General features: G+C 38.8%; 1 protein-coding gene across 19 annotated transcripts in view; it reads right to left on the reverse strand.

Annotated features, from left to right (window-relative positions):
• MGST1 (microsomal glutathione S-transferase 1) overlaps positions 1 to 26,782 on the reverse strand; it is a 29,484-nt gene extending 2,702 nt beyond the window's left edge. Inside the window, exons 1-6 of one of the 19 annotated variants that reach the window (XM_063639643.1) lie at positions 26,611 to 26,677; positions 24,188 to 24,380; positions 23,508 to 23,549; positions 19,935 to 20,082; positions 16,632 to 16,726; positions 7,721 to 10,544 (exon numbers count right to left, since the gene is read on the reverse strand). In XM_063639643.1, the coding sequence (XP_063495713.1) occupies positions 10,298 to 10,544; positions 16,632 to 16,726; positions 19,935 to 20,060 (468 nt within the window). In that variant the 5' untranslated portion in view covers positions 20,061 to 20,082; positions 23,508 to 23,549; positions 24,188 to 24,380; positions 26,611 to 26,677 and the 3' untranslated portion in view covers positions 7,721 to 10,297. Of the gene's footprint in view, positions 1 to 3,270; positions 7,117 to 7,720; positions 14,041 to 16,631; positions 16,727 to 19,919; positions 20,083 to 23,507; positions 23,550 to 24,187; positions 24,544 to 26,420 lie in introns of those variants that run through there. The other 18 variants (XM_063639641.1, XM_063639644.1, XM_063639642.1 and 15 more) reach the window with 18 other exon arrangements.
• Between the last annotated feature and the right edge of the window lie 1,132 nt (positions 26,783 to 27,914).

Below are 27,914 nucleotides of genomic sequence, written 5' to 3' on the forward strand. Positions count from 1 at the left end.
ATAAAACAGTAATAAATTTAAATCCATCAAAGAAACTAGAAGCAATTTTAAAAGCAATAACCATGACTATATTATATGTGTGCAATATAAAATCACCACCGTGAGCATAAATGTCCCAGGAAAAAACAAAGATGTTAAATTAGACATCATCAGCTGTTTCTGAGTTTTCCATTTAGTTTCATTTGGCCATAGCATATTCTGCTCCCTGTTAATGTAAACTACTTGGCATTGGCTATGAAGTGATTAAACATTAATGGTTTTAGCTACTGTTTCTGAGAAGTGAGTGATTTAATGGTGTTACACTGGATGTATCATGATTTCTGTATATCTACTCCAAACAAAAATACACTTTTCCAACCAAAGGGACTTTAAAACCTCAATTTCCATCACAGTAATGTCAAGAGAACTGATCTCATGGAAAAAAATTCAGCTACTAGGGAAAGCACATACAAGCTCAAAACATGCTTATAAGAAGCTACGTTTTCATAGAAGACAATTAACAATATTTCAATCCTTTAACAACTGAGAAAATTCTTGAAAAATTACTGAATATCCCACATATGCCATGCCATATAGAATGTAATAATTCGAAACAAAAATGGCTCATTTGGGCCAAATATAAGAGGACCAATGTTGAAATAAAGTGGTGTTCTTAGTCATTTTGATTAAATTCTGGCACCAGTTAGTCAGTGAAAAATAATGAGAGAAATTTCAGTATCCATTTATATGCTTTTTATTAAATTGTATAGATCAGGAGTTGACAAATTTTGTAAAGGGCCAGAGTAAATACGTTATTTTATTTTTCTTTTTTAAAATTTTTATTTATTTTTATTCTTATGAATATGGATACATAACAGTTATCATATGGGATACATATAATATTTTGATACAATCATATTATAATCAAATCAAGTTAATGGGGCATTCATCACCTCAAGTATTTATCATTTCTTTGTGTTAGGAACACTCCAATTGCATTCTTCTAGTTATTTTGAAATATACAATAAATTATTATTAACTATAGCCACCTTATCGTGCTACCAAACACTAGATCAATTCCTTCCATCTAATTATATTTTCAAACACATTACTCAACCCCTCTTTATCCCCCACACCCCTACTATCCTTCCAACCTCTCTAGTAACCACCATTTTACTCGCTATCTCCATAAGGTTATTTTTTTAAGCTCCTACATGTGAATGAGAACATGAGACATTTGTCTTTCTGTGCTTGGATTAGTTCACTAACAAAATATCCTCCAGTTCTATCCATGTTGTTTCAAATGACAGGATTTTTTTATGGCCAAATAATATTTTGTTTTGTATAATATAATATTCGATTATGTAACACATAGTATGTATAATATATGATAATATATAATATGTAATATATTATATAATATGTAATATATAATATATAATACATAATATATAATGTGTAATATGTAATATATTATATATGTAATATGTAATATAATATGTGATATATTATATAATATGTAATATGTGATATATTATATAATATATATGTGATGTATTATATAATATGTAATATATATTATGTAAAATATAATACATAATATATGTAACATATAATATATAATGGAAAATTATATTATACACACACACATCCCATTTTCTTTATCCATCCACCTCTTGATGGGCACTTAGGCTGATCTTTGCTATTGGTAATAGTGCTGTAATACACGTGAGAGTACAGATAACTTTGATATACTGATTTCCATTCTTTTGAATATACACCCAGCAGTGAGATTGCTGAATCATATGGTAATTCTATTTTTAGTTCTTTGAGAAATCTTCATACTGTTTTCCACAAGTGGCTGCACTAATTTACATTCCCACCAACGGTGTAAGAGGGCTCCCCTCTTGCCACATTCTCACTAGAATCTGTTATTCTCCGTCTTGGGTAAAAGCCATTTTAACTGGAGTGAGACGATACCTCATTGTGGTTTTGATTTGTATTTTCCTGATGATTAGTGCTGTTGCGTGTTTTTTCATATACTAGTTGGCCATTTGTATGTATTCTTTTGAGAATGTCTATTCAGATCTTTTACCCATTTTTAAGTGGATTACTTCGCTTTTGGCTACTGAGTTATTTTAGCTTCTTATATGTTCTTGTTATTAATCTCTTATCATATGGATATTTGCAAATATTTTCTCTCCCATTTTGTAGGTAGTCTCTTTGCTGATTTTTTCCTTGGCTGTGCAGAAGCTTTTTAACTTGATGTGATACCATTTGTCCATTTCTGCTTTGGTTGCCTGTATTTTTGAGGCTTTAGTCAAGAAATCTTTGCCAGACCAAAATCCTGGAGTGTTCCTTAATGTTTTCTTCTTACAATTTCATAGTCTCAGGTCTTGGATTTAAGTTGTTAATCCATTTTGATTTGATTTTTGTATATGGCAAGAGATAGAGGTCTAGTTTCCTTTTTCTGCACATGGAGATCCAATTTTCCCAATAGCATTTATCGAAGAGACTGTTCTTTCCCTAATGCATGTTCTTGGTACCTTTGTTAAAAATGAGTTGACTAAATTCATGGATTTATTTCTGGGTTCTCTATTCTGTCCCATTGATCTATGTGTCTGTTTTTATGCCAGAGTAAATATTTTAGACTTTGTGAGCTAAGAGGAAAAATCAAGTATGTTACATAAGTACTTATAAAACAGGAATGAAAACAAATTTCCATATTTTTTAACTGATGACATTCAAAAGATAACAATAATGAAGTACCTTTTTTTTGTAAAAAAGATCTACTAACGAGAAGACTAGAATTTTTATTCAGGGCATTAACATTTTGCTTAATTGGAGTTCAAGGTTAGTGTTTCTAGTCATCAAATTGATTGCAAATGTTCATTAGTAAAAACCATTGATCATGGTTAGCTTGTGGGCCATACAAAAAGAGGTGGCAGGTCAGATTTGGCCCACAGACCATAGTTGACTGACTTCTGGTATAATATGAGTTCACTCGTTTCACCATCTTTCTTTCTTTACAAACCCCAAGTTAAAGAATTTCCTTTGGAATGCAAACCTTTTCTCTGGTTCTTGTTGTATACCAAGCATCTGGAATAGTGCTGGGCACATATGAGGATTTCAATAAATATTTCTTTATGAAGAAATGAATAAACATTTTTCTTTTATTTTATGTGTACACATTTGGACTAGGTGGAACCTAACTAATTTATAAAGTCAAGATTCTGGGAACCCAGAATAATGATTAGAACAAGGAACCCTGTTTCATTTACTTCCAAGCATTCTATTTGTCCCACCATCAACTACTAGTACAAGTTACTGGTCTATTCAAGTGATAGTATATTCAATGTCTGAAGAATTAATAGAAGAAAATTATTAAATGGAGGTAATTCAATGCATTCATTGAATTTTTCTGAAAAGTAACAATCATTTCGTTTTGGTGACATCACATTGGTGATTCAGAGAAAATTAAAGATTATTATTCTGAGACATTAAACCCACAAAATGCTATTTAACTCAAATTGAGCTTGACCTCATTAATAGAGGCTATAAGCTTTCTGCTATAATTATTTCCACATCTTGATATTCATATTTTATCACTGGAGAAAGAGTAGACCAACACCTGTCTCCAGAGTAAATAGAACTTTTAGAGTCACAGAATATTTCAAAAATTGTTTTAATTCAATGTATTCATTTTAAATGTGAAGAAATGAAGAGCATAAGTAGGTGACTTGCCTGGGTTTCTCATGTGTGTCAGTGGCAAAACTATTATTAGAATCAATTCTAGGATCCTACCTCTAACTATATTGTCATGAAAGATGAGTTACAAAGAAAAAGTAAATTATATTCCTTTCACTATCAGGTTATAAATTGGGTAGCTCAAACAAGAACTTAGCACAGCTTTATTTTCATGATTAATACAACCCATAGAAGATAATATACAATTATTTCAGCAAACACTAACACAAAAATTTTACATTTGGGCCAGCGATATTCTCTGGTCTACATTTAATATGTGAATAATCAGAAACTGATTAAATTTGATGAAACACTTGGTTGGGAGCAGGGTGCATATTATAATTTCAGGAGAACAGACTGGGCACAGTTTGGGAACCAACTTGGTTATAGAGGCGATAAGGCTGTCCAAATATTTGTTCCTTGTCCCATCTGTCTTTCTAAGGCAGCACATTGCGAATGAGAGGGAGAAGGCCAAGTTCACAAACCCTGAATTGTGTTTTTTACTTAGTTTGTAACTATTGCTCTCATACTGAGCATATCACAGATTACCACTAATCTGATAAAATTATGACACATTAGAATAAATGCTGTTTTAATTGCATAATGTCATAAACTTTATAAAATGCTTTCACATGTGTCTGAACTGAAACTCATACTAGCATAACAAAGCAGACAAGTGCAATAGATTGATTGTATAAGTGGCCTAAATCTTCACTCCTCTGTGCATCCATGCCCCTGTGCCATGTGACTTTGCAGTTCATCTCCCTGAGGTGGTTGAGTCCATTTCCTAGCACTTTAATTCTGAGGCCAGCCCTGTGACTTTCTCTGGCCAAGGGCATGTTGGTGGATGTAATGATTGCAGACTCTTGAAAGGAGACTTACACAGTTCCATTTCCTCTCTTGCTCCTATGCCATGATAGTACAGTCAGGCTAATCTACTGGAGCAAGAATCAGAAAACTTTCTGTAAAACACCAGAGAGTAAATATTTTTGGTTTTGTGAGCCATGTGGTCTCCACTGCAACAATTCAACTATGCCACTCTGCCATTGTGACACAAAAGCAGTTGCTTTTGGAAATATAAAAATAAGTAAGTACTGCTGTGTTCCAATAAAACATTATTTATAAAAACAGCCCATGGGCTGGATTTGGCCCACGGTCCATAGTTTGCTGAGCACTGTACCAGAGGATAAGACACATGGGATAGAGTTGAGTTGCCCAAGTAACCCTAGTTGAGATCTTTCTGAATCAACCAAGTTTCAGCCAATTTCCAGATTCCTTAGAGAACCCAGAAACACATATTCAGCAGGACCGCCTGGCTAACCTGTAAGACAGCAGACACATGAGCAAACCCAGTCAAGATCAGCTCAACCCTACAGAATCATTGTCAAAGCCACTGAGTCATAGGATGACTTATCATGAAGAATTATCGTGGCTATTAATACAGTAGGTAAAGTATTAATTTTGCCACTTCAGAATTAAGGATGGGGCATAAAGCCTCAGTCATTATCTCAGGCAGCCAGAAAGCCTCAAGACCCAAGACTCAGACATAGGTGTTTTTTCAAATCCAATATCTATTCACTATACCACACTGGTTCAGTCCTTCACTATTCTCTTTATTTTGGGTGGTTTTGCTTCTATAAAGATATAGGTATAGATATGAATGACTTAGGCTAAAAGACTAAGAACTTTAGGCAGCCTCTAACTCTCCACTGATGTCCCTCTTAGTTTTGGGTCATTAAAAATTATGTCTGGCTTAAAGTGTGGATTACTTGGATTATTTTCTTGAAGTTACTAATACAGATCTCTTTGTGGTATATCAGAGTCTATATTGTCCTGGTTCATGTTTTCCAAAACTTCAGTAAAAGGAAATAACTTAAATGGTCTACTCTTGCACACAGCTCCTATCTCTCCATTTTACCGCTCACATTTTATGCAGGGCTGTCAGGGCTTTCTGAATTAAATGTGACTTAGGGCCTGCGCTTGCTGACCGAGGAAGCTCATAGGTCCTATAGCTCATCCACAATCTTGTACATGAGCTGTCAAGTATGAGAGATTGGTGCCAAATTCAACCCAACAGGGCCTCTTCCCAGTAGTCTGCCTTCAACAACTCCTCCTTGTCAAATCCAACAGTTTACATAGAATATATAGTGAATAAAGTACCTTGAAAGGTATGAATGTAGAGATGCCGCTTTGGCTGATGGCAGGAACACCTATCAGCTTCCCACAGGGCTGACATTTCAGGCTGGCAGGGGGGAGATGATCATAGGATTTTTGTGCTGCTGTTTCTAAATGGATTTTAAAGACTCCCAAGGCAAATTGCCTCACTTCTCACCATCTGCCTCTGTGAAGAATCAGTGTGATGCAACTATGCAACTCAGAAAACTTTCTTTCTGGTTTCTTTATTTATAAAGTAGAGCTCTCAGGTGAATGGTTTATAGAACCCGTCAGGATTCCCCAGGACTGGGCCTTACTGCGTTAAAATTTAACACTTTGGTTGTCCAAAACTCCATGCCCTTCTCCTCACTGCCTAGCAAAACTTCTAGCCTTAGAATCATTGAATGTTAGATCAGGAAGATAGCAGTCAGCAGTGCTTAGGGGTTTTGAGAGGTCTCCCTAATAACTAGGGATCAGAGATTGTACAATTACCTTTTGATCGTTAACCTCCTAGCTAAACTCAGCATAGACATGCCAAGTCACTTCCTGATTCGTAAGATCCAAGAAGTAGCCTCTTTGTGTTTTAATATAGTGAAAGGGAGAATGTATCCGTCAGAAGAATGATTGGATAGCCCAAGAAGCAGGAAAAAAAAATACAAAGATAAGCATTGACTATACCTATCCAAGCACCCACAGTGGTGAGGGTCCTACGTCATCAGACTTGGCCTTGCCAGTCCCAATTGCAGAGTCATTCCAAGTGTAAAGGTGAATTGAATGTGGGGTGCTGTGGCCAATAAACTGTAAGGTTTTTAGTTTCACTGAAGAGAGATTATCTCCATCTTGAAGTGAATAATGGATGTGTCAGATTATCTTAGTCTTACGCCATTTAATATTTGATTCCTCTAACTCTGTTTGGTTTAAACCCACACTCACCAAACATGCTGTTTGGCCACACAAGCTAACAAACAGCAATGTGCAGAACACTGGGACGTAGAGTGACTCTGGGATCTTTAGCAGTGATCCCGTAGAGAGAACCAACAGCAGCCTATGAGAGGCTTCCAGGGCAGCTTGACCAAAGCAGGAGAATGGACTAACCTCTGGGATTCAGACAACCAGGCCATGGGACAATTACAAGTCTGTTTCCATGCATTTCCTGCCATTCTCATTTCCACTCCAGTCTCATTTATATGTAGGTTCTTCTGAATCTGCCTCTCTGGGCCTAAGATCTCCTGTGACCTGAAAGAGTCATTTCCTCAGTCTTCAAAATAGAAGGACTCGTCTATTTGACATTAATTCAACAAGGATTTCTCAGCCTTGTTTAAACCACAGAGGCTTTCGATGTACATAAATATCTCATGACCTACCCCCACCCATCAACATGCCCAAGACAATATCAGTGCATCTTACAGATGTCCCACCTATTAAGAAGATGCTACGTCATGTAGTTTTATATAAAAATATAAAGTTTTATCCAATATAATACAGATTCAGTATCTATATAAATATGTTTGCCCTTGCTATAGTAATTCTGGTAAAATCTACCCCTCTCCAATTTCATTTGAGAGTCGCTGAACCCTGCCCCCAAAACTCCCATCATTGCCCTAGATGATGACTCTATAATAGATACAGATAAATATGTTCCAGTTTCAATGGACCTTGAACTGCTTGTGATGGAGTTGCCTTAGGAAAGGTGAGGACAGAATGAGGCCTGAATGAAGGGAGATGGTGGTGTTTGAAAAAGTAACAATGGTATCTAACTACTAAGCATCCATAATGGTTAGTATTGATGATGGTAGTGTGTGTGTGTGTGTGTGTGTGTGTACACAGATATGCATGCAGATACAAAGATAACCACAATCTTTATTTTCAAATTAAGTAGCAGAAACATGAAAACAAACCCATCCTATTCCTCATAAGTAATAGTGTTAAGGCAAGCTGTACCATTCCACCTGAGTCCCATCACAAGTTAAAGTCACTTAGCACACAGACTTCACTCTAGAGCCAATTCTGTCTTGTAGTCAGGTGGGAAATCCTCGATGCACGGGAGTCTAGACCAGTAAATAGCTTTCCCCTTCATCCACCCTCCTTCATAAAAGCAGTTTCTCTAATAAATCCCCCTGAATCTAAAGCTTCTCTTGTGAGTAAAAGTATAGTTAGAAACTATTCTAAATTGTTTTTACAACTTATACTTACATTTAGAAACTGAATTGGGTAATCCCTAGATTTTTTCATTTTTCCTTAAGTGTGTTCTGTTCATATACATAGTTCCCATACCTCTGAGAATATAAAATTTAAATGTCCTTTTCCCCTAATAATTGTCTACTAATGAATATCAAATATTAGTAGCTACATGGATAACTGCTACAATAACCACAATCCATTCTGCTTCTACTTAGAGAAGCGCTACCAAGTGAGAAGAAAATTTGAGAAAACAGTGAAGACGTGATAATGGTTCAACAAAGATCTGACCCAAAACCAGGAGGAATTCAGTTATCTGAATCTTTATGATTGAGAGGTTACTGAAATAATTCACACATAGGAAACACTTAATGGCTTCGAATATACTTTTCTCAAAGGCTCCACGTACAGAAAAGCATATGACCTTCAAAAAATCTGCTAAAGTTTGAGGAAACTGCAGATCAGACAGCATAAGTCAGTTGCTCAAATCCAGAGCAGGGTGTGTGTGTGTGTGTGTGTGTGTGTGTGTGTGTGTGTGTTCATGCCAGCAGAGCCAACTCATGGGTTTCAGACTTTTCCCTCCTGAGCTCACGATCTTTTCTATTAATTACACCACAAAGAGTTCCTAAGGCCAAGATCCACAGCATGCAAAGCTGCTTTTTAACATTAGCAAAAGAAGTAAAAAGAAACTTGTATGGAATTCTATGTAGTCAATTGCCTAATAGGTTTTGTTTATGGACTTCAGAGTTGCTCAAACTATGAAACCTAAAATACAACACAGTGACTTTTCTCTTGAGTGGCACATCTAAATGAACAATTCACAAATGTCATTAAAAGTACTGTTTGAGAAATACATATTTAAAATTAAAATGCATCAAAAGATATGAAAATCAAAAACTAATATAAATTGGATGGCATATATATGAAAAAAACTGATATTTTAAAAGCTTACCATTTATTATAGAGACTTAAGTACACATTCCATTTAAGACCAAAAAAATCTAAATTTGTGTGATTTACGTGCTACATACATATTTATATGTAGAAACCATAGAACATATCTGGGTGCTAAATCTATTAAGCGAAAGTTTGTGGGGAGACAGGATATGCATACAATCTCAAATTATCACCCCACATATGATTATAAAAATAAAAGGATCCCTTTAAAATGGACAGATTTGGTTGACACTACCTTACTAAATTGATCAAATTTAATATCACCAATAACAGGGCAAACTGATATCATATGCCTGTTGATGTTTTATAGTGTGAAGGACACACCACCAAAAATGTTTAATCTGAATCTAAGAATGAGAAAATCATAGATAAAACAAATCCAGATTAAGGGTCATTCTGTAAAACAACTTGTCTATACTCTTCAAAAAATGTCAAGGTTATACAAAAGAGAAAGAAAGTGAAAGAACTCTCTCATTTAAGTGAAACCTAAATAGAAATGATAACAGAAGGCAATGTTTGGTCTTTGATTCCTGGATCAAAAATAAAGCAGTTATGAAGACTATTACTGGGGAAATACGAAAAAATTGGAATAAGGACTCTATATATGAAATATTATTATATTAATAGTAAATGTCTTGGGTGTAATAATGGTATTGCAGTTATTTGGAGAATGTCTTGTTAATAGGAAAAGCATGCTGAAGTATTAAAGAGTGACATGTCATTATATCTACCACTTACTCTCAGCTGTTTCAGAGAAAAGGAAAACAGAGAGAGAAGGAAAGCAAATATGCAAAATATTAACAACTGGTGAGTCTAAGCAGGGTATAGAGTGGTTCTTTGTACTATTTTTCAACTTTACCCTAGATTTGAAACTTTTGAAAACAAAATGTTGGGAAAAATAAAACCAGACAAAATCATTCTTTAAATTATTTCATATGTCCATTTCAACAGTGTTGAAATATAGGTTTCTCATACATGCAATTCTTTTATAGATTCAAAAGTGAAGTGTTGTGTGAATGTTACAAATCATAACATGATCCAAATTTATAAGAAAGTACTTTAAACATCAGACAAAAGACTTAAGAATTATTATGTTAAATTTCTAATCCAAATGTGAAACAAGAATACAGGATATTGGCAATGCTAATATTCAAAATGGGTTTACCCCAGTTCGTAATTCCTCTGCTCCTCTCCTACCTAAAATCTTAAGAAAGTATTCATTATAAATTGGAAGCACAGAATTCTTAAAAAACCAACTGGATGCTGAGTTGTATGATTTTCTTTACAGGTACAATTTACTTTTCAGCAACCTGTAAGCCATGGAAAGAGTAACTCCATATCCAACAAAAAAACCCAAAGCTCTATTTGGCTGGGGAAGGGGTGTCAAATACGCAATGGTGTGGTAGATCCGTGCTCCGACGAATAGTCTGAAGTGCAGGATGGCTGCAGAAGGGTCGGGACCACTCAAGGAATACAGGAGGCCAATTCCAAGAAATGGAACAATATTTTCAAGGTCATTCAGGTGGGCTCTGTGGAAAAAGATAACTATTAAAGACACTAATTTCAAAACAGTAGATATGTATCCTTTTTTCTCTCTCTTCTAAAAACTAAATCCGAGCACTGACGGATCCTTAAATTTCAAAGTAAGATTTTTTTTTTCTCTCAAATTGTCTTGCTTCCTTATCCACTTGACTTTTATTTAGAATCTCTCATTATTTCTGTTTCTTCTTATTTTTAGTGTATCTTTAAATATCACAGAAGGCATTTTGTAGTTCCTAGAATATCAAAACAACATCTATCTAATAGAACTCATTTCATTTTTGTAAATACAAAATACTTTTTTCTTATGAGGTTCATAACAATTAGCAATTCAAGATTCTTTTTATAAAAATTCTTTTCCCTGAAGGAAGAAAAGCCTTTTGGTGTTGATTTTTCTTAAGACTCCTCCTTTGCTTCTGCTACTCTACCAAATGATTATTGAGAGAATCCTTGCCAATCCAAACTGCTAGGTTGCCAATAATTAATTTACCAATTTAATATCAAGAATCTCATGCTCTTATATCTAAATAACAGAATACATAACTAGCCTTTCAAATATAGTAAAATTTTGGCTAACCTATCTTCCAAATGCCAAATAAATTCGTTAGGAATGATGGTGCAAAACTACAAAGGACACACAAAAAGTAGGATAGGTGAAAGAGAGAAAGAGAGAATTTCCTAAATGTTTTCTTTCTAACAGAGCTAGAAGAAAACAAAAAGAATGTTTTAGCCACAGTTTTGCTCCAAACCATGGCATCTTGAGTTTCTCTGGCTAAGACCGAATACAAAACACATCTACTGTGGACTTGACATTTTTACTATTGTTGTTGTCATTTCTATTGTTGTTTTTAGAGATGAGGTCTTGCTCTGTTGCTCCGTCTGAAGTGCAGCGGCACAATCATAGCTCACTGCAGCCTCAAACTCCTGAATCTCAGCCTCATGAGTAGCTGGGACTACAGGCCTCACCACCATGCCTGGCTAATTTTTTAAATTTTCTTTTTAGAGATGGGGACTTGCTATGTTGCCCAGGCTGGTCTTGAACACCTGGTCTCAAGCAGTCCTCCAGCCTCAGCCTCCCAAAACACTGGGTTTACAGGTGCAAGCTATCATGCCCAGCAACATTTTTAAAAATACTTAATTTTAAAATGTCATGTCCCTTAAGTCTACAGAATTAGAAATTGCTTTAGAATCTAGGCTAGAGATGGAGAGTTTGATAGAGTTTGTCAGCTATTGATACGTATTTCAAAATGAAAACTATTTCTGCTTTACGTTACTCTCTTCCATAGCATTAAACATATAATTATTACATATCGCCTGCTCAATGATGGTCACTTTCCTCCTCTCCTTTCCTTTCTCCTGTCTTCCCTAGATTATCTCTAAGCTTGCCTCACAAAGACGATGACTACATAGAAACATGAAGACAGCAGCAGCCCAGATAAGTAATGATTTGAAAAGGCTTCAATACAGAATAAAAGCAAAGAGAGGAAGGTGTGAGTGTTCCTGTGCCCTCTCTTTCATGGAACAATACAAGCACTACTGAGAATGAGATGGGAAAGAAAAGACAGGAATACCATTTTCTATTAAAGAAGGGCCCACTTTGTCAATGACACCGAGTATTTGTTTTGGCCCTGTGATTTCTCCTGCAGCATCACAGAGATATCGTCACCTCCAATCTTAGGCACGTTAGTGTTCTCCTTCGCAACATGCCAAAAGGACAGAAATTTTAAGGTTGAGGAAGAAACTAGAAAAAGGAGAGTCTCTGGAAAACACTGTTCACTTCTATGCTTGTGTGAAGCAGTTGACAAGTGGAATGGAATGTTAAAGCAGAGAAGAACGTCAAGGACAGTAAGAGGACGATGCGGGTAGAGGGAAGGAAGGTCAAGGGGCAGGGGTTCCTTTACCTTTCTAGCTCCTGCATGTTTTTCTAGCCTCATTTTCTCTTTATCTTATTCTCCCTTTTGAGTTCTCTTTCTCTTTCATCAGCCCTCAAAATGTTCTCAAAATTAACACTCCTCATTATGCTAATAAGGCCTGTTTTCCACAGACCCTCATATTTATGCCAATTTATGCTGTATTTTGTACTTCTTTTGAGACTCTGTTCCAGGCAAACAGTTCCCCAGCTTTCTCTGTGAGCACCTACTGCAGTGCACTGTCACCTTTCCGTCCTAACCCTCCCCTCTGCTCCAATGACAGACTCCTTCCTGGAGCAGCAGCTTCCTTCACGTTAGTGCCATTTAAGAACAGCTGCCAAAATCTATCACCAGGTGGACATCAATCTTCCTAAGAGACCACTTTCTACCTGGGTCTATTACCCTTCTTCCCCATGATTACATTTTCCCATTTTTCTTTCTCCTTTGGAAAGACATTCCCTGGCACACATTTGCTCTGTGACGGACCTTCCCACCATCTCTGTGCTCTTGAGGTCACAGCCACGCCTCCTTCTCTCAGATCAGAATTACTTGGATCCCAGCATCCACCTGACCTGGACTGCCATTGCTACACGCATCTGGGGATTGTCAGGCTGTGAACAACTACAAAAGGAGCTGCACAGCAGGCTCTTCCTGACGCCCTCATCTCAGCCAAAGCTCTTCACCCTCAGCACACAGCCAGCCGTGTGTTCACATTCTCCCAAAGGAATTTTCCCAAATTGATGAGACTTCTTCTCTCCTCTTCCTCCTTTCAAATCCTAATACTCTTCAAGGTCTTCCTTTATGAAATATTCCATGGAACTAATGGAACATGGCTTCATATCATTCTCCCATTACTATATGCATGTGGGTCTTTTGGGGGCAGGGATGGGGGGAACATTATAAACCCCTGAAGGTCAGGAACCCAGTTTTAAAGCTCTTTGATAGCATCCCAATAGAATAAATGACAATGATACATACACAATAATCTCTCCATATATGTGTGTTCATACACTGGGGCCACGAGGGACATCATCCAGTTCAACCCCTAGCTTATGTTCCAGTCTCCTGACAGAGTCCCAGCAAGTGTCACTTGGACACTCCATGGAACACTCTTAGTGAAGGGTTATTCTCTACCTTTAAAGGGAATATATTCTAAATGTCTCTCCTGTCCCTAAATACCAACCTCAAGCCTTTATTCTGTCTTTCGAATGACTCCCTGTATTTCACCAGCTGGCCTGTTTGCCTTTCAACTTTCTTTTTATCTTTTTGTGTTGAATGTATATGGTCTTGAATGCTTCCTAGACAAGCTAAGATGGTATTAAATAAATAAATAAATATGTCAAGTGCTTTCTAACCATCACTGGTTTCTGTCTGTCCAGAACTCAAATAACTGACTTTAAGTCACATATCTTGGTATTTCAACAAATATTACTTTAAGTTTTTAATTAATTGTTCCATATGTGTATGTATTAATTTTCATGATTGTTGCACGCGGGAAAGCATACTTTTCACTTCATTTGTAGCCCCATTCTGGCCCTGCCATTCAAACATGCTAATCGTAACATCTTTACAATTACTGAAGTAACAAGAGAGGGGAAAAAAAAAAGTGTAGCTTAAAAATGGAAAGGGAAGATTCTGGAAACGCTCTCTCTGAAAAGGCTCTCCAAAAGTGTGTTATTAGGCACTTTTTCGATTAAACAGTTACTATCTCAAAAAGCATTATACAACTGGAAACTCCACTCTTTTGGAGACGCTCTTCTCTTACTATGCTGAAAAGCCAGTGTCTCATCACCAGGGGGCGCTTGTGCACACAGTCGCTGCACCTCCTCCAGGACTCCGAACCTTTTCAGAACTGGGGTCAATTGTTCTTTCTAACATTGATTTGCAACCTGACTAGCGGATCAATTTAGATAGCGTCGTTTTCCTCTAAAAGTACAATCCCACGGGCAGGGAGTAAGTGTGGAAGGTCGGAAAGAATAGTAGGGAGGAATCTAAAATCCCCAAATAAAATATCTTTTGTTACGCTTTCACACAGGAGACTTAGATTTTCATTTCAATCTTACTAATACTACTGAGGGTCTAATTGCTTCTCATCACTTTCCAGTTCTGGGCAATTTTATAAATACAGGGTCATGACTAGCATCATGCAGGCAGCTGCCTGCTCTAAAAGGGGAAGTGCATAAAGGACCAGACAAGGCTTTAAACATTTTCATGTCTCTTCAGTGGTTTTGAAAACTTCAAGCTTCACTCACTTTTTAAAATTTTTTTCGTCTAACACATAATTTTTCCTTCGATATTGTTCTGCTATTGTTTGAAATTTCCACAGTGATTCTTTGTCCTGAAACTATTTTATATCCATATTCTTGACACAACCCATTTTCAAGACTCACTGATTTACTCAGCAGGGCTGCTGAATTAACAAGTATATAACTAGGTGAGATAGAGGGTGAAATGTTGTGCTAAGTATCTGCACAGACTTTTTCTTAGAAGAGAAACACTCTTGCTTGATCAACAGCTTGGGGGTAGAATTGTTTTGCATGAGCAAGAAGATACTTTTAATTTTAGCGCTGAAAAGTTTGAAGATTCTGTAGGGCTAGAGGAGAGCCTCAAAATTGGTGTAACACTGGGCATTGCTTGAGTGAGAGGTCCAGCTACAGGGCATATTCCCCAAAGAGACGATGCTGAAGGCCATTGTCTGACAGAGAAATAACATACAACTTAAAATGTTCGTGTTGCCACAGTGTAAACGCCTCAGCACTTCCACTTACTCAAATCTATTTTTAGCCACATTTTTTTTTTAGTTAATTTTTGAAGGGAACTGACGAAACGGCTGGATTAACATCCAGCATAACCAACTGCAGAATATGGAAACATGCATAGAAGCAGGAACCCAGATCCAGAGTTAATCTGGAGATGATATGCCGTAGGGGAATCTGCAGAAATCTTGGGAGGGGCTTCAGACTTTCACAGAGAATCAAAAAAGGGATAATGCAACCTAGGTGTCCATCAATATGAATTGGATAAGGACAATGTGGTACATATACACCATGGAATACTACACAGCAGTTAAAAAAAAAAAAGAATGAAATTGGGCCAGGCGCAGTGGCTTACACCTATAATCCCAGCACTTTGGGAGGCCAAGGTGGGTGGATCACCTGAAGTCAGGAGTTCAAGACCAGCCTGGCCAACATGGTGAAACCCAGCCTCCACTAAAAATACAAAAAAAATAGCTGGGCGTGGTGGCACATGCCTGTAGTCCCAGCTACTCAGGAGGCTAAGGCAGGAGAATGGTTTGAACCCAGAAGAAGGTTGCAGTGAGCCGAGATCACGCCATTGCGCTCCAGCCTAGGTGACAGAGTGAGACTCCATCGCATAAAAAAAAAAGAATGAAATGATGTCCTTTGCAGCAATATGGATGCAGCTGTAGGCAATTAATTACCCTAAATGAATTAACACAGGTAAAGAAAAACAAATACCACAAGTTCTCACCTATAAGTGGGAGCTAAACACTGGGTAATAAACACAAAGATAGCAACAATAGATACTGGGGACTATTAGAGGGGGTAGAGAAGGGGAGACAAAGGTTGAAAAACTAACGGGTACTATGCCCACTACCTGGGTGATAGGAACAATCATACCCCAGTCGTATCTTGGCTTATTGCTTTTCATTGCTCATTGAATTCCCAGTACATTAAAACATAATATCTAAAAAGAGATAGCAGTGGGGAGAGGGACAGAGAGAAAGAGGTTCCTACTCCTCCTGAGTGTCAACATTCTTATTTTGAATCTTATGCAAAAATACCTAATTCTTCAACCTTTTACATGAGTTGACAGTCTCACCTACAGAGAAAGATGATAAAACTGCAAGAACCTACTGTTCCCATTTCACCTCCTCCTTGCCGTTACTTTTGATATATCCCTATATAAAGCAATGTCATTAACCACAAGGAAGTACAGATAAAAGTACAGTATTGCAAAATTGGCAATACATACAATTGCAGTGATACTTGGAGACTTTCAGATGTCCGGTTTTCTGTTAATTGTCACGTGGAGTAGGTAAGAGGTCTCACCTTTTTTCCTCAGTCTCCAAGACTCTGAGACGTCTTCACTGAACTCCTTGACCAAAATTGTTTCATAAAGTAAGTAATTTCAAGAGACATGGTTTACCTGCGTACACGTTCTACTCTGTCATCTGTTCGAAGATACTTCTTGGCATTTTCTCCTTTGCCAAATGTTACACAGTCTTCTGGATTGGCAAAAACCTATTCCAAATACCAAGAAAAAAAGCTTATTTCAAATACTGGCTGGGAGCAATAGCTCGCACCTGTAATTCCAGCACTTCGTGAGGCTGAGGCAGGATTGCTTGGGCCCAAGAATTCAAGAACAGCCTGGGCAATATAGGGAGCCCCTGTATCTACAAAAATGTGTTTTAAACAGCTGGGCATGGTGGTGGGCCACATGCCTGTGGTCCTAGCTACTCAGGCAGTTGAGGTGGGAGGATCACCGGAACCCAAGAGGTTGAGGCTGCAGTGAGCTGTGATTGCACCACTACAATCTAGTCTTGGTGACAGAGAAAGACACTGTCTCAAAAAAAAGAAAACAAACAAACCAACAAATAATGTGGGGATATTCTACCTAGTAAGTTATTTGCATTTTAGTGGAAGAAATATAGACATCCAGGTTGGCCCATTTGGAGCAATAAATCAAACACAAGAGGAGAAGGCATCTATAGTTAAAACTGAATTTTTATTAACAATGCAAAGTTGTAAAAAGAGAAGCCTAAATAAGAACTTGAACAAAAACCAGTGAATAAAAATAGTGAAAAGGAAGCAAATATGGGGAAAGTCATAATTCTAAGGCAGTGACTATTACTATGGTTCACTGGTATCTTTTTCACAGTGATGTTGACATACCTTCCCTCAAGTGTATTAACATTTCCAAGTGACTGGCTCATCTGAAAGTAATACGTTTACCTGCCAAAGGTTTTAGAGAACAGGCAAGAAGCATAAAAGAGTAAGGGATGGGAAAGGTGTCTTGTACTTTGTCAGAACGTGTGTACCTCTTTTCTTTTTCTAAACCAGATAAAACTTCGGGTTGAAGAATACTGTATAATGAAATTTGAGATGCTGAACTGCATTCCTAGGAATAAGAAGTACACATTCATGTATTGCTTCCTGCAATTATTATGTTCTTTGAAATAGCTTCCCCATCCCTTGAAACTTGAAATCTGCATTTAAAAAATATTTAAGCATGTGCCACTATTTAATAATTTATGGCAGAGAAAAACACAAACTGCAAAATTAATCTCATTTGTTTTCTAGTTTTTCTTAATATAATATTAACATTACATTAGAGATAAAGACGTTGAAGAGAACTGATGCACAGGGCTGAGATACTGCCCATCAGTTTTCCTCAACATCTTTATCTGGAATAAATATTCCAGATAAAGTTCCTAAGGTCAGGCCTGTCTGTCTTGTTCATCGTCGTGCTCCCCTAAATAAGTGCCTAGCACACACTAGATGTACAATAAATATATGTTGAATAAAGAAATAAATGTATTACAATGGAAAGAGCATTAAATTGGGTTTAATGCAATTTCAGTTTGAATCTCAGTTTCACTCTTTATTTGTATGTAACCTTGGGTAAGCTATTGCTAAAGACTGAATGCTTGTGGCCCCCCAAAATTTGTATATTAAAGCCTAATCTTCGATGTGATAGTATCTGGGATATGAGGCCTTTGGGAGGTAATTAGGTGAAGGGAGTGGAGTCCTCATGAATTAGATTAAAGTCTTTATAAGAAGAGGAAGGAGAGAGTTTGCTTCCTTCTCTCTCTCTGTGTGTGCTCTGCCAATGTGAGGATACAATGAGAAGATGGCCGTCTGCAAGTCAGGAACTGGGCCCTCACTGAACACCAGATCTGCTGGCATCTTGATTTTAGACTTACCAGACTCCAGAACCGTGAGACAAATGTCTGTTGCTTAGGCCACCCAGTCTATGGCATTTTGTAAAAGCAGCCCAAATGGACTCAGACAGCTACTTAACCTCTAAGTTCCCCTTCTATATAAAATGGAAAGATGAATCCTCATTTCACCTGACAATGCTAACAATTGTGTAAAATGACTCCATGACCAAGCACACATAAAAAGCATGTGGCTCCCGGCACTCTCCAAATTTGAATTCCCTTCATCTTTTCTTATAAGACGGTACATTTCCTTGGTGACATTCTGTGTCTAGAAGTCAGTGTGGCCCTGGAAGCAGACAGCCACTTTGTTGCCCTGATGCTGCAACACATCAGCGTATGAGAGATGTGCCCTCCATTAAAATGCAAACATCCTTCCATTATACCTCAAAATAGTAGGCCAGGCCCACGCCTGTAATCCCAGCACTTTGGGAGGCCAAGGTGGGTGGATCACCTGAGGTCAGGAGTTTGAGACCAGCCTGGCCAACATGGCAAAACCCCATCTCTACTAAAAACACAAAACTTAACTGGGCTTGGTGGTGTGTGCCTATAATCTCAGCTACTCAGGAGGCTGAGGCATGAGAAGCACTTGAACCCGGGAGGCAGAGGTTGCAGTGAGCCGAGATCCTGCCACTGCACTCCAGCCTGGGCAACAGAGTGAGACTCCGTCTCAAAAAAAGAAAAAAAAGATAGTAACAAGGAAACACCTTAGGGAAGACTGTGACCTGTAGATAAAATCAAGGCTCTAGAGGACAAAACTCAGGACAGATCCTAAGAGAGAAACAGATGGTCTCCAGGAAAATGTTGCTGAATGGGCACAGGGACTACACCGGTGAAAGTATTTTAACTTTGTAAAGGGAGCCTTGCTCTACGCGCTTCAAGCACACATAAACCCTGCTTGAATACAGAATATATGCTTCAGAATCTGTCTACCACCTTCCCCACATCTGCACTTAAAAAAAAAAAAAGTCATTCTTATAATGCTGGGTAGAAATAGTATCCACTTAAAAAGTCAGAAGTACACAAAATTCAAAACGCTCATATCATATGAGGCTCACTTTGAAAGTAAGAACTTTAATTCTCAGCCTTTTTCTTCTTTTCCTTTCTTCTTTTTTTTTCTTACCAAAATCATACCCTTGACCTGTACTAGAGCTGAAAATACCAGTTAACTGTCTGGAAAATGATTGTTTTCTAAACCCTCATTGACAAAATTAATTCCAAAATGAAAGAAAGTTTCCGTGAAAACTGATAATCCAGAATATCTCATCTGCTTAGCAGAATGATAAAAAGGTAAAAGCCATAATGAAAAAACCATTTACTAGTTTCTAGGAGAAAGCAACTCTTCCATAAATACATCAGATCCATCTGTGCCAAACGATTGCATACTTCACTTACAGCATAAAACAGTGTGCTATTGGGCTTTACCAAAAATAAAAAAAGAAAATTAAGAAAACTGCTCTCCAGAATTCCAACTCTTAAAAGTAAGAAAATATTACCTCCAAATTTCTTACCTTTCTTGTCAATCTATAGAATGCAGTTGCAGTACTCATAAGCATCATTTTTGAAAGAATAATTGTTGCATAGGATGCAAAAGCCATGAATACTTCATCATCCATTACCTGGGTGAGGTCAACCATTTTTTCAATTTTGGTCTGGAATCTTAAAAAGATTTAAATAGAATGAGAAAAAGCAGACATAAATACCCAAAGTAACTGGAAGATCATTTGATGTTCTTATGTTGCAGCATTAACTATACTGTTCTTAAAAATATCTTGGACTATTTGCAGAAGAAATGATCGTTTAGTTTTTAAAATGTCAAAGTAAATAGGGGCTGAGCGCAGTGGCTTATACCTGTAATCCCAGCACTTTGGGAGGCCGAGGGGGGTGGATCACTTGAGGTCGGGAGTTTGAGACCAGCCTGCCCAACATGGTGAAACCCCATCTCTACTAAAAATACAAAAATTAGCCGGACGCAGTGGCGTGTGCCTGCAATTCCAGCTACTCGTGAGAATGAGGCAAGAGAATTGCTTAAATCCGGGAGGTGGAGGTTGCAATGAGCCAAGATTGCGCCACTGCACTCTAGCCTGGGCGACAGAGAGAGACTCTGTCTCAAAAAAAAAAAAGTATACAATATTATATTTTATCTAGTTCTATATTATTAAGTTTGAAGACATCAAACAAGTACTACTTGAAAAAAAGGGTGCAGTATAAGCAAAAATAAATAGCAAAAATGCCCTAAACATAGACTAACATCACATACTTGCACTGAGATTAACTATAAGTAGGTTGAAAGCAAAAGACCAGAGGTCACAGATTGATCTCTTTGGAAACATCAAGCTATGCACCTAGTAGCAGCACTGAACTCAGGAAGGCCTCAGCTCTTACGTATCCTGCTTTGGAGACCCAACTTACAACTCGTTGTCATTTCAATAGTATTCAAAACTGTAGGCTTTAGGACTTGAATTCCAGTCCCACGATTTAGCTGTTAACCTTGCTTGAGGGATTCAGTCTCTGAAACTAAATTTCTTCATTCTTAAAATTGAAACAGTAGGCCTGGCGTGGTGGCTCATGCCTGCAATCCCAGCATTTTGGGAGGCCAAGGCGGGTGGATCATGAGGTCAGGAGATCGAGTCCATCCCGGCTAACACAGTGAAACCCCATCTCTACTAAAAATACAAAAAATTAGCCGGGCGTGGTGGCGGTCGCCTGTAGCCCCAGCTGCTCAGAAGGCTGAAGCAGAAGAATAGCATGAACTCAGGAGGCGGAGCTTGCAGTGAGCCGAGATCGCACCACTGCACTCTAGCCTGGGTGACAGAGCGAGACTCTGTCTCCCTCCAAAAAAAAAAAATTGAAATAGTAATAGCTTCTAACTTAATGGGTTGTTGTCTAATGTAATGGAGATAAAATATGGACTGGCCCAAGAAAAGCCCTCAATAAAGTTTATAATATCCTTATCACGATCGTCATCACGATCACCGTCATCAATTCGAAGACAGGTAAAGAAGGAGAAGCAGGATAATGGAAACATCAAAAAAACAGGCTTGCAAATGCAAGGTAAGGAATTACCATATATGGTACTTTCATGGGTGTAATAGGGAAGGAGAATTAGCTTTACATGATCCTCGAGTCATTTCACATTCCAAAGTTACATTCAACTAAAAGCTGTTGAGTAGAGGAATGTAGCTATCTGTGTCTGGAATTGGAAGTATAATTGGGAATGTGCTGAAGAGGAAAGCCAAGACACTGGTGATACTGAAGTCAAAACAGGTAGGAATTTAGGGTAAAGCTTAAAATGTAAATTTCCAGTCCTCTGCCATTATTCTTTGTAACCTCCTCTTGTTCTTTCATCAGCCCTGCTATCTACTTCTCTCTCTTCCACAGAAACACACATCTTTTCTCAGACCCAAGCTTAGACGCTATTTCCTGCTTGGCATGCAGTACTATCTCTTCTAGATGATGTCCATTCCTGCCTTTAAAGCTTAACCCCTGCATGTGTCCTTATTAGCCTGACATCTATCAGATGCAATCTTTCTATCCATCTTACCAGTAATCTATACATTTATATGTATCATTATTGGTCACATAGCCATCTTTGTGTTGCTGGTGAATGTGATTAAAATCCACATACATATTTATTTAGCTTTATTAGAGTTTGCTATCTGTTCAACTATACTATGTACATTATGTACACTACTTTCATCACCTTTGTTAATCTATTACAATTGTCATAACTATACCCATTTCACAAAAGAAGAAAAAGGGAATTACAGTTGTTAAGCTGCCAAGTGGGACACGAACACTCCATACAGTTACTACACTGTACTCTCTCTTTGAAGAAACTTGATTAATTCTGCTCTCAACTCTTTAATTCTGCTTAATTCTAATTCAATCGACATTAAGTGAATGCCTACTCTGTGGCTGGCACAAGTAGACACCCCTTATATCTGTCATCTTCTTTCTTTTTCCAGTTATGTGGTGAGGGATTATCATTCCCACTTTGCAGATAAAGAAATCAAAGCTACCTAAGTAACTCCTATTTTTTTTTTTGTTTTCTTTTCTTTTTTTGAGATGGAGTCTCGCTCTGTCACCCAGGCTGGAGTGCAGTGGTGCAATCTTGGCTCACTGCAACCTCTGCCTCCTGGGTTCAAGCCATTCTCCTGCCTCAGCCTCTCGAGTAGCTGGGATTACAGGTGCCCGCCACCACACCTGGCTAATTTTTGTATTTTTAGTAGAGACGGGGTTTCACCATATTTGTCAGGCTGGACTTGAACTCGTGACCTCAGGTGATCCACCCACCTCAGCCTCCCAAACTGCTAGGATTACAGGCGTGAGCCACCATGCCTGGCCCCCGTATTTTTGTTTTCTTAGACTAAAAATATACAGCTTGGATTTAGGCAAACAGAAACCACATGCGCAAGGTTTTTAAAAAATCCCCTAGACAGCAAATTAATCAGCCTCCACAAGTCTCTAGTCTTGAAAGCACAGTATGTTAGATTAGCTCTCAGTGCAAGATAATATTTTCAGTAACATTTAATGTGTCTGCTTTTGTTCTAGTATTGAAGGGGTGAAAGTCATGAATAAACTGCACTATCCTTCAGAGTGTTAGTAAAGTAATTAGCTTTACTAACAGATCCTTTACTAAAGGATCCCTAAGTCCCAGGCCTCTGTACAGAGATCTGAAGAAATACAGCAAGCATGTGAAGTTTTTTAAAATTAAGGTAAGTTTATCAAATAGAAAGTTGTTACTTAACAATAATTTTAAAACTAAAACATTCTCTATAGGCCTCTACTAATGTTCCCAGAATGAAATTTATTTATTGATGGAACAAAAATCCAGAGAACTTTTTTTTCCCCCCCTCAGTGAAAATCAGCATTGGAAGAGTAGAGAAAAATATGGCAGCCTCCCAGGACTGTTGGTAGGAAAGTACACAAAGAAGTCAGTGGCTGGGAAAAAGGGCAATGGGAGGCCTTTTCTTTAAAAATGAACAACACACAGCGCACTTCACACAGAGTTTCTCAATCACGAAGAATGTGGCTTAACTCCTCAAGTCTGTGGGTTTGGGAGACAAGCCTCTGACACACACCTGATGAGTCAATGAACCATCCCTCCAGGGTAACATCTTCCACTTCACAGGTACCCAAGAGCCAGGTAACGAGCAGTTAAGGTAAGAACATTAACAAATAGTAGTTGTTTATAGCATGGATTAAGGCAGTGCTGGTGTAAACCTTTTTTTTCCCCCAAAGCTGATTTATCAATAAATTGCCATGAGTTTGTTGCACAAAACTGGAGCCGTTATCATGGTTGGCTCTGCAGTCAAAACAAAATTACTGAAAGCCTTTTACCAGGAAAGGTTGTCAGGAGGGAGAAAAGTGGTCCTGTATAATAATAAATAACAGGATGAAATGTTAAGTGGTTTGAGGATTCAAGGAATGAAGGAGAAATAATCTAAGAAAAGTAAGCAGGGAAAAATACTAATTTGGTTATGAATTATAGAAAATATTTACAATGATGAATCATGTTCACACAGTGGTTTGTTTGCTCATTATATTCTCCACTCATTGGCCAGCATGGTAATAAATATCTCGACCTCTTTTGCCAGAGACCAGAGCTCTGTCCCCTAATGTGGAGGTGACTTCTTCATAAGAGGACATGGGGTAGAGTATCAAGTATTCAAAACTCTGGAACTAGATTGGCATTTGGGTGGATCTCGACCCTGCCACTTAGTAACTGTGACTTAACTTCTCTGGGACCTCTTCACCTTACCTGTAAAAGGAGTTGAATAAGAACTCCTATTTCACCGGATTCTTGTGAGCCTTGACTGAGTAAAGTTAGAAAAGCGGGGCCGGGCGCGGTGGCTCAGGCCGGCAATCCCAGCACTTCCGGAGGCCGAGGCGGGCGGATCACGAGGTCAGAAGATCGAGACCATCCTGGCTAACACAGAGAGACTCCGTCTCTACTAAAATTACAAGAAATTAGCCGGGCATGGTGGCGGGCCGCCTGTAGTCCCAGATACTCGGGAGGCTGAGGCAGGACAATGGCGTGAACCCGGGAGGTGGAGCTTGCAGTGAGCCGAGATCGCACCACTGCACTCCAGCCTGGGAGACAGAGCGAGACTCCGTCTCAAAAAAAAAAAAAAAAAAAAAGCTCTGGGACCTGTTAAATGCTGTGTGTTTGGCAAATAAAAAAGCTCCGACTTTGGCGCTGTTCTAGGCACTGAGGATTTTAGAATTTTCAAAAAGCTTTTGCATATTTTATCTTGCTTGACCTGAAAAACCCTGAGGTAGAGCAAATAATATTTTTTTCTACCTTTAGTATATAAGGAAATTGAGGCCCAGAAAGATAGTGAGTAATATGACCCAAATTCACAGTGGAGAGACCAAGACTGCAACTTAGTTTTCTCAACTGTTTACCTCTGGGCTACCCACCATCAAGCCTAAGAATTCTCAACACCTCTGGTCTTCTGGAGGCCTTTCCTTGTCAAATCTCATTCCTGTTTTCTACCCTTCCCCCAAACCCCCATACTATCTATCAGAGAAGAATCTTCACTTCTCAGTTGAGGGACTCCCTTTCCCTTTATAGGCTTTTGGCCAAAATGAGCAAAGTTCTCTTCTCAGGATAAGGTGGCCGGCCTTTCTACATCAATATTGTGAAACACATGAATAATCTAGGCACACATCCCAGGGCCATGACTCTGCAATTTTGTACCTTCTAAAACTAACAAACACTACGCATGAGATAAAGAAAAAAGATAATTCGGTGGCCATGTTGCGGATACATTAATCTGGAACTCTAGGTGAATTCTAGCATTTCCTGAAGGCATTATGGTGGCTGCACACTCAGCCCACTATGTGGTCTCATGCAAAGTGGGGTTCAGAGCCCAGAGGCTGCAGGTGAAATGCTGGTGCCTCTCGGGAGAGTGGTGGGGTAAGGCCTTTCTCTGTGCTGACCTCCTCATCCAGTCTCAGGGATTCATACACACCACTCTAAAACAAACCCGTAGAAAAATTTTACTTGTCTGCCACAGAGGGTAATATCCAAATTTGGACTGATTTGCCTTTTTTTTTTTTTTAATTACCAAAGATAATCGCACACATAGCCCTCCTATTTTGGAAACAGCAGAGGACAACAAAGTCCAGTACAATCCTAAGGCCAAGAAGAGCATATGCAAAAGGTAGGTGTAGGCTAGGACTCACAGCAGGCTGGGACCCCAGGAAAACTGGGCTTTAAGGATTGCTCACTGGAGGCCTGGGTGCCATACAGCAATGCTTGCTGGGCACCCACTCAGCACTCACTGGGAAATAAATTAGGGAGAAGAAACAGGGGAATATAAATAGGGAGAATAAATGTGGAGCCCAGACTGCCACATTTCAAGAGAAGCAGAGAGACTAGAAGATTTACACGCACTCCTCTCTCCTCTGTCCCAGGCCAGCTAGAGCAATATAGGAGACCTTAATTCCCGAAAAAAGAGTTCCCTTCTCCTTTTCTCCTTCCACATGGCTTCCTCCTCCAGACTGGGGAAGTGGGGCACAAGTGAGAACCCTCCCAAGGGGTTCACCCGTAGCTCTCTTGTCACTGGCTATGATATCACACAAAAATATTATCATCTAACCCACATCCTCTTGTTTCGATAGCTAGCATTATTAGTAGTAGTAGTATTTACTATTATTTTAAAACTTGCTGATGTTTCTCCTATCAAAGTGAACTCAGAAGAGCAAATCCTGCCTTACAGTAGGCATAAAGGCCACTATGCCCATGAGACCTGAGACACCGCAGGCTTTTGCACTCTTGGGGAGAACAGCAGTCATTCAAACTACAGGCACTTCCTCCATTACTACAACTTGCACGTGCCTTTTCCTCCTTCCCCAGAGTTCAAGGGACCCTTTCAAAGAGGAGGCTACTTTGGCTTGAAAAGGAAAAGTTTGGAAATCATCACTCAAGCATGAAAAGACTTACTCTCTCGTTTCATTCTTGGAGTTTGAGAAATGGGAAAACTTACCCACGCGGGGACAGAAATACAATTCTCTTTCAAAAGCAATCGATTGAAAAGCCAACGTTTAGCTTCTAAGTGGAGCCAAGGACTTCCAGCTGGCAGAGACTCCCCCTAAGTCTTCCATCTGCCACCCACCCTGGCCCTCCCTGCCCGCCACCCTCTGCATGCCGTCCCCTTCTCCCCTCCCAGTACGCACGGTGAGGCCGAGGAGGAGGAAGAAGCAAGCCTGTCCCGCCGCTGGGTCGCGCGCACTGCTGGGACTGTGGCCGCGCGGGCCGGACGCAGGCGCCGCCCCTCTCTAGTTAATCTCCTACTAATTAGCCATCCCACGTTTAAAGCCCGACCCCAACCTCGCCAAACCCCTCCTCTAAATCACCTGATTTACCCGCCCAGAGTAACCATAGCCTGCTGATTCCCTTTGAGCCCTTCTATTTGGCGCCCTTAGAAGCTCTGGTTTCTGAAATGCCAACTCCCCTAATCAGTGGGAAGGGGGACATTAGCCATTGTCTAGGAACTCTGAATCCTCGAACATTTCAGGATTGGGAGAGGGGAAGGAAGGGGAAGGCGGTTAACTTTTAGTTACCTGAAAACGATGAAAAAGATCACGCAAAGCTTTGGAAGTTGTTTTTAAAAACTTCGTAGAAAGTTAAAATCTCCAGGGTAAAACTAATTAGCAGGCATTGACAAAATTACCTTCCCTTAGACTTCACCTCCCCTGCGCTGGTGGCAAGGCCTCCTTAAAAGGCTGACAATGACAGAATGTAACCCTCAGTAAAGATTACTTACGGTGTTCCAAATTCATGATACCAGACAATTTGCTTTGTCACCATGTCCCCTCCTGTTCAGGGTCCAGAATGAAATTGGAGGCAATTGTACTGGATCAGTTCATTACACAATCAGGTTAGTGTGTTTTTTTACAGGGAGGTTTAGAGGAATGTTTAGGGAAGCCGTAGATATTTAGCCTACCGTCAATATCTAGATTAGGGATACTTCCAAGCTTCCTAGTCCTTATAGTCCCCACAATATTTATGGATCTATCTTTCATGGGTTTATACGAGAAATGTTTCAGGATTTCTGTTTTCAGTCTATATTATTTCTCTCCTAGTGCTATATCTCAGACACTCACCACCTGTTGCATGGTCTACTTCCTTTTTTTGCTCTTAATTTACTCCTTTAGGCTTTAAAGGATATCCCTAGGACTAACTTTCTAGGATTTGATGGACAAGTTCATGTTCTATTAAAGAAAGAAATAACTACCAGTTTGCTCTAGGAACAGAAATTAATCCAAGGAAGGTCTGAGAATGATTTCTATATAAGCATAACAGTAGGAGTTTTGGAAAATCTAGCATCAGAAGGCATCTGTTCTTCATTTTTATGTCTGTATCTTTTCAAAACTCTACTGATTCACGTATCTTTGTAAAGTATACTAGAATCTGTCTGTAACACTAACTGGAATAGGATAGAATTTGAGATGACATAAATCTATTCTGAATTCTCTCC

This window comes from Symphalangus syndactylus, chromosome 5 (genome assembly GCF_028878055.3).
Source record: "Symphalangus syndactylus isolate Jambi chromosome 5, NHGRI_mSymSyn1-v2.1_pri, whole genome shotgun sequence".
NCBI classification, from domain to species: Eukaryota; Metazoa; Chordata; class Mammalia; order Primates; family Hylobatidae; genus Symphalangus; species Symphalangus syndactylus.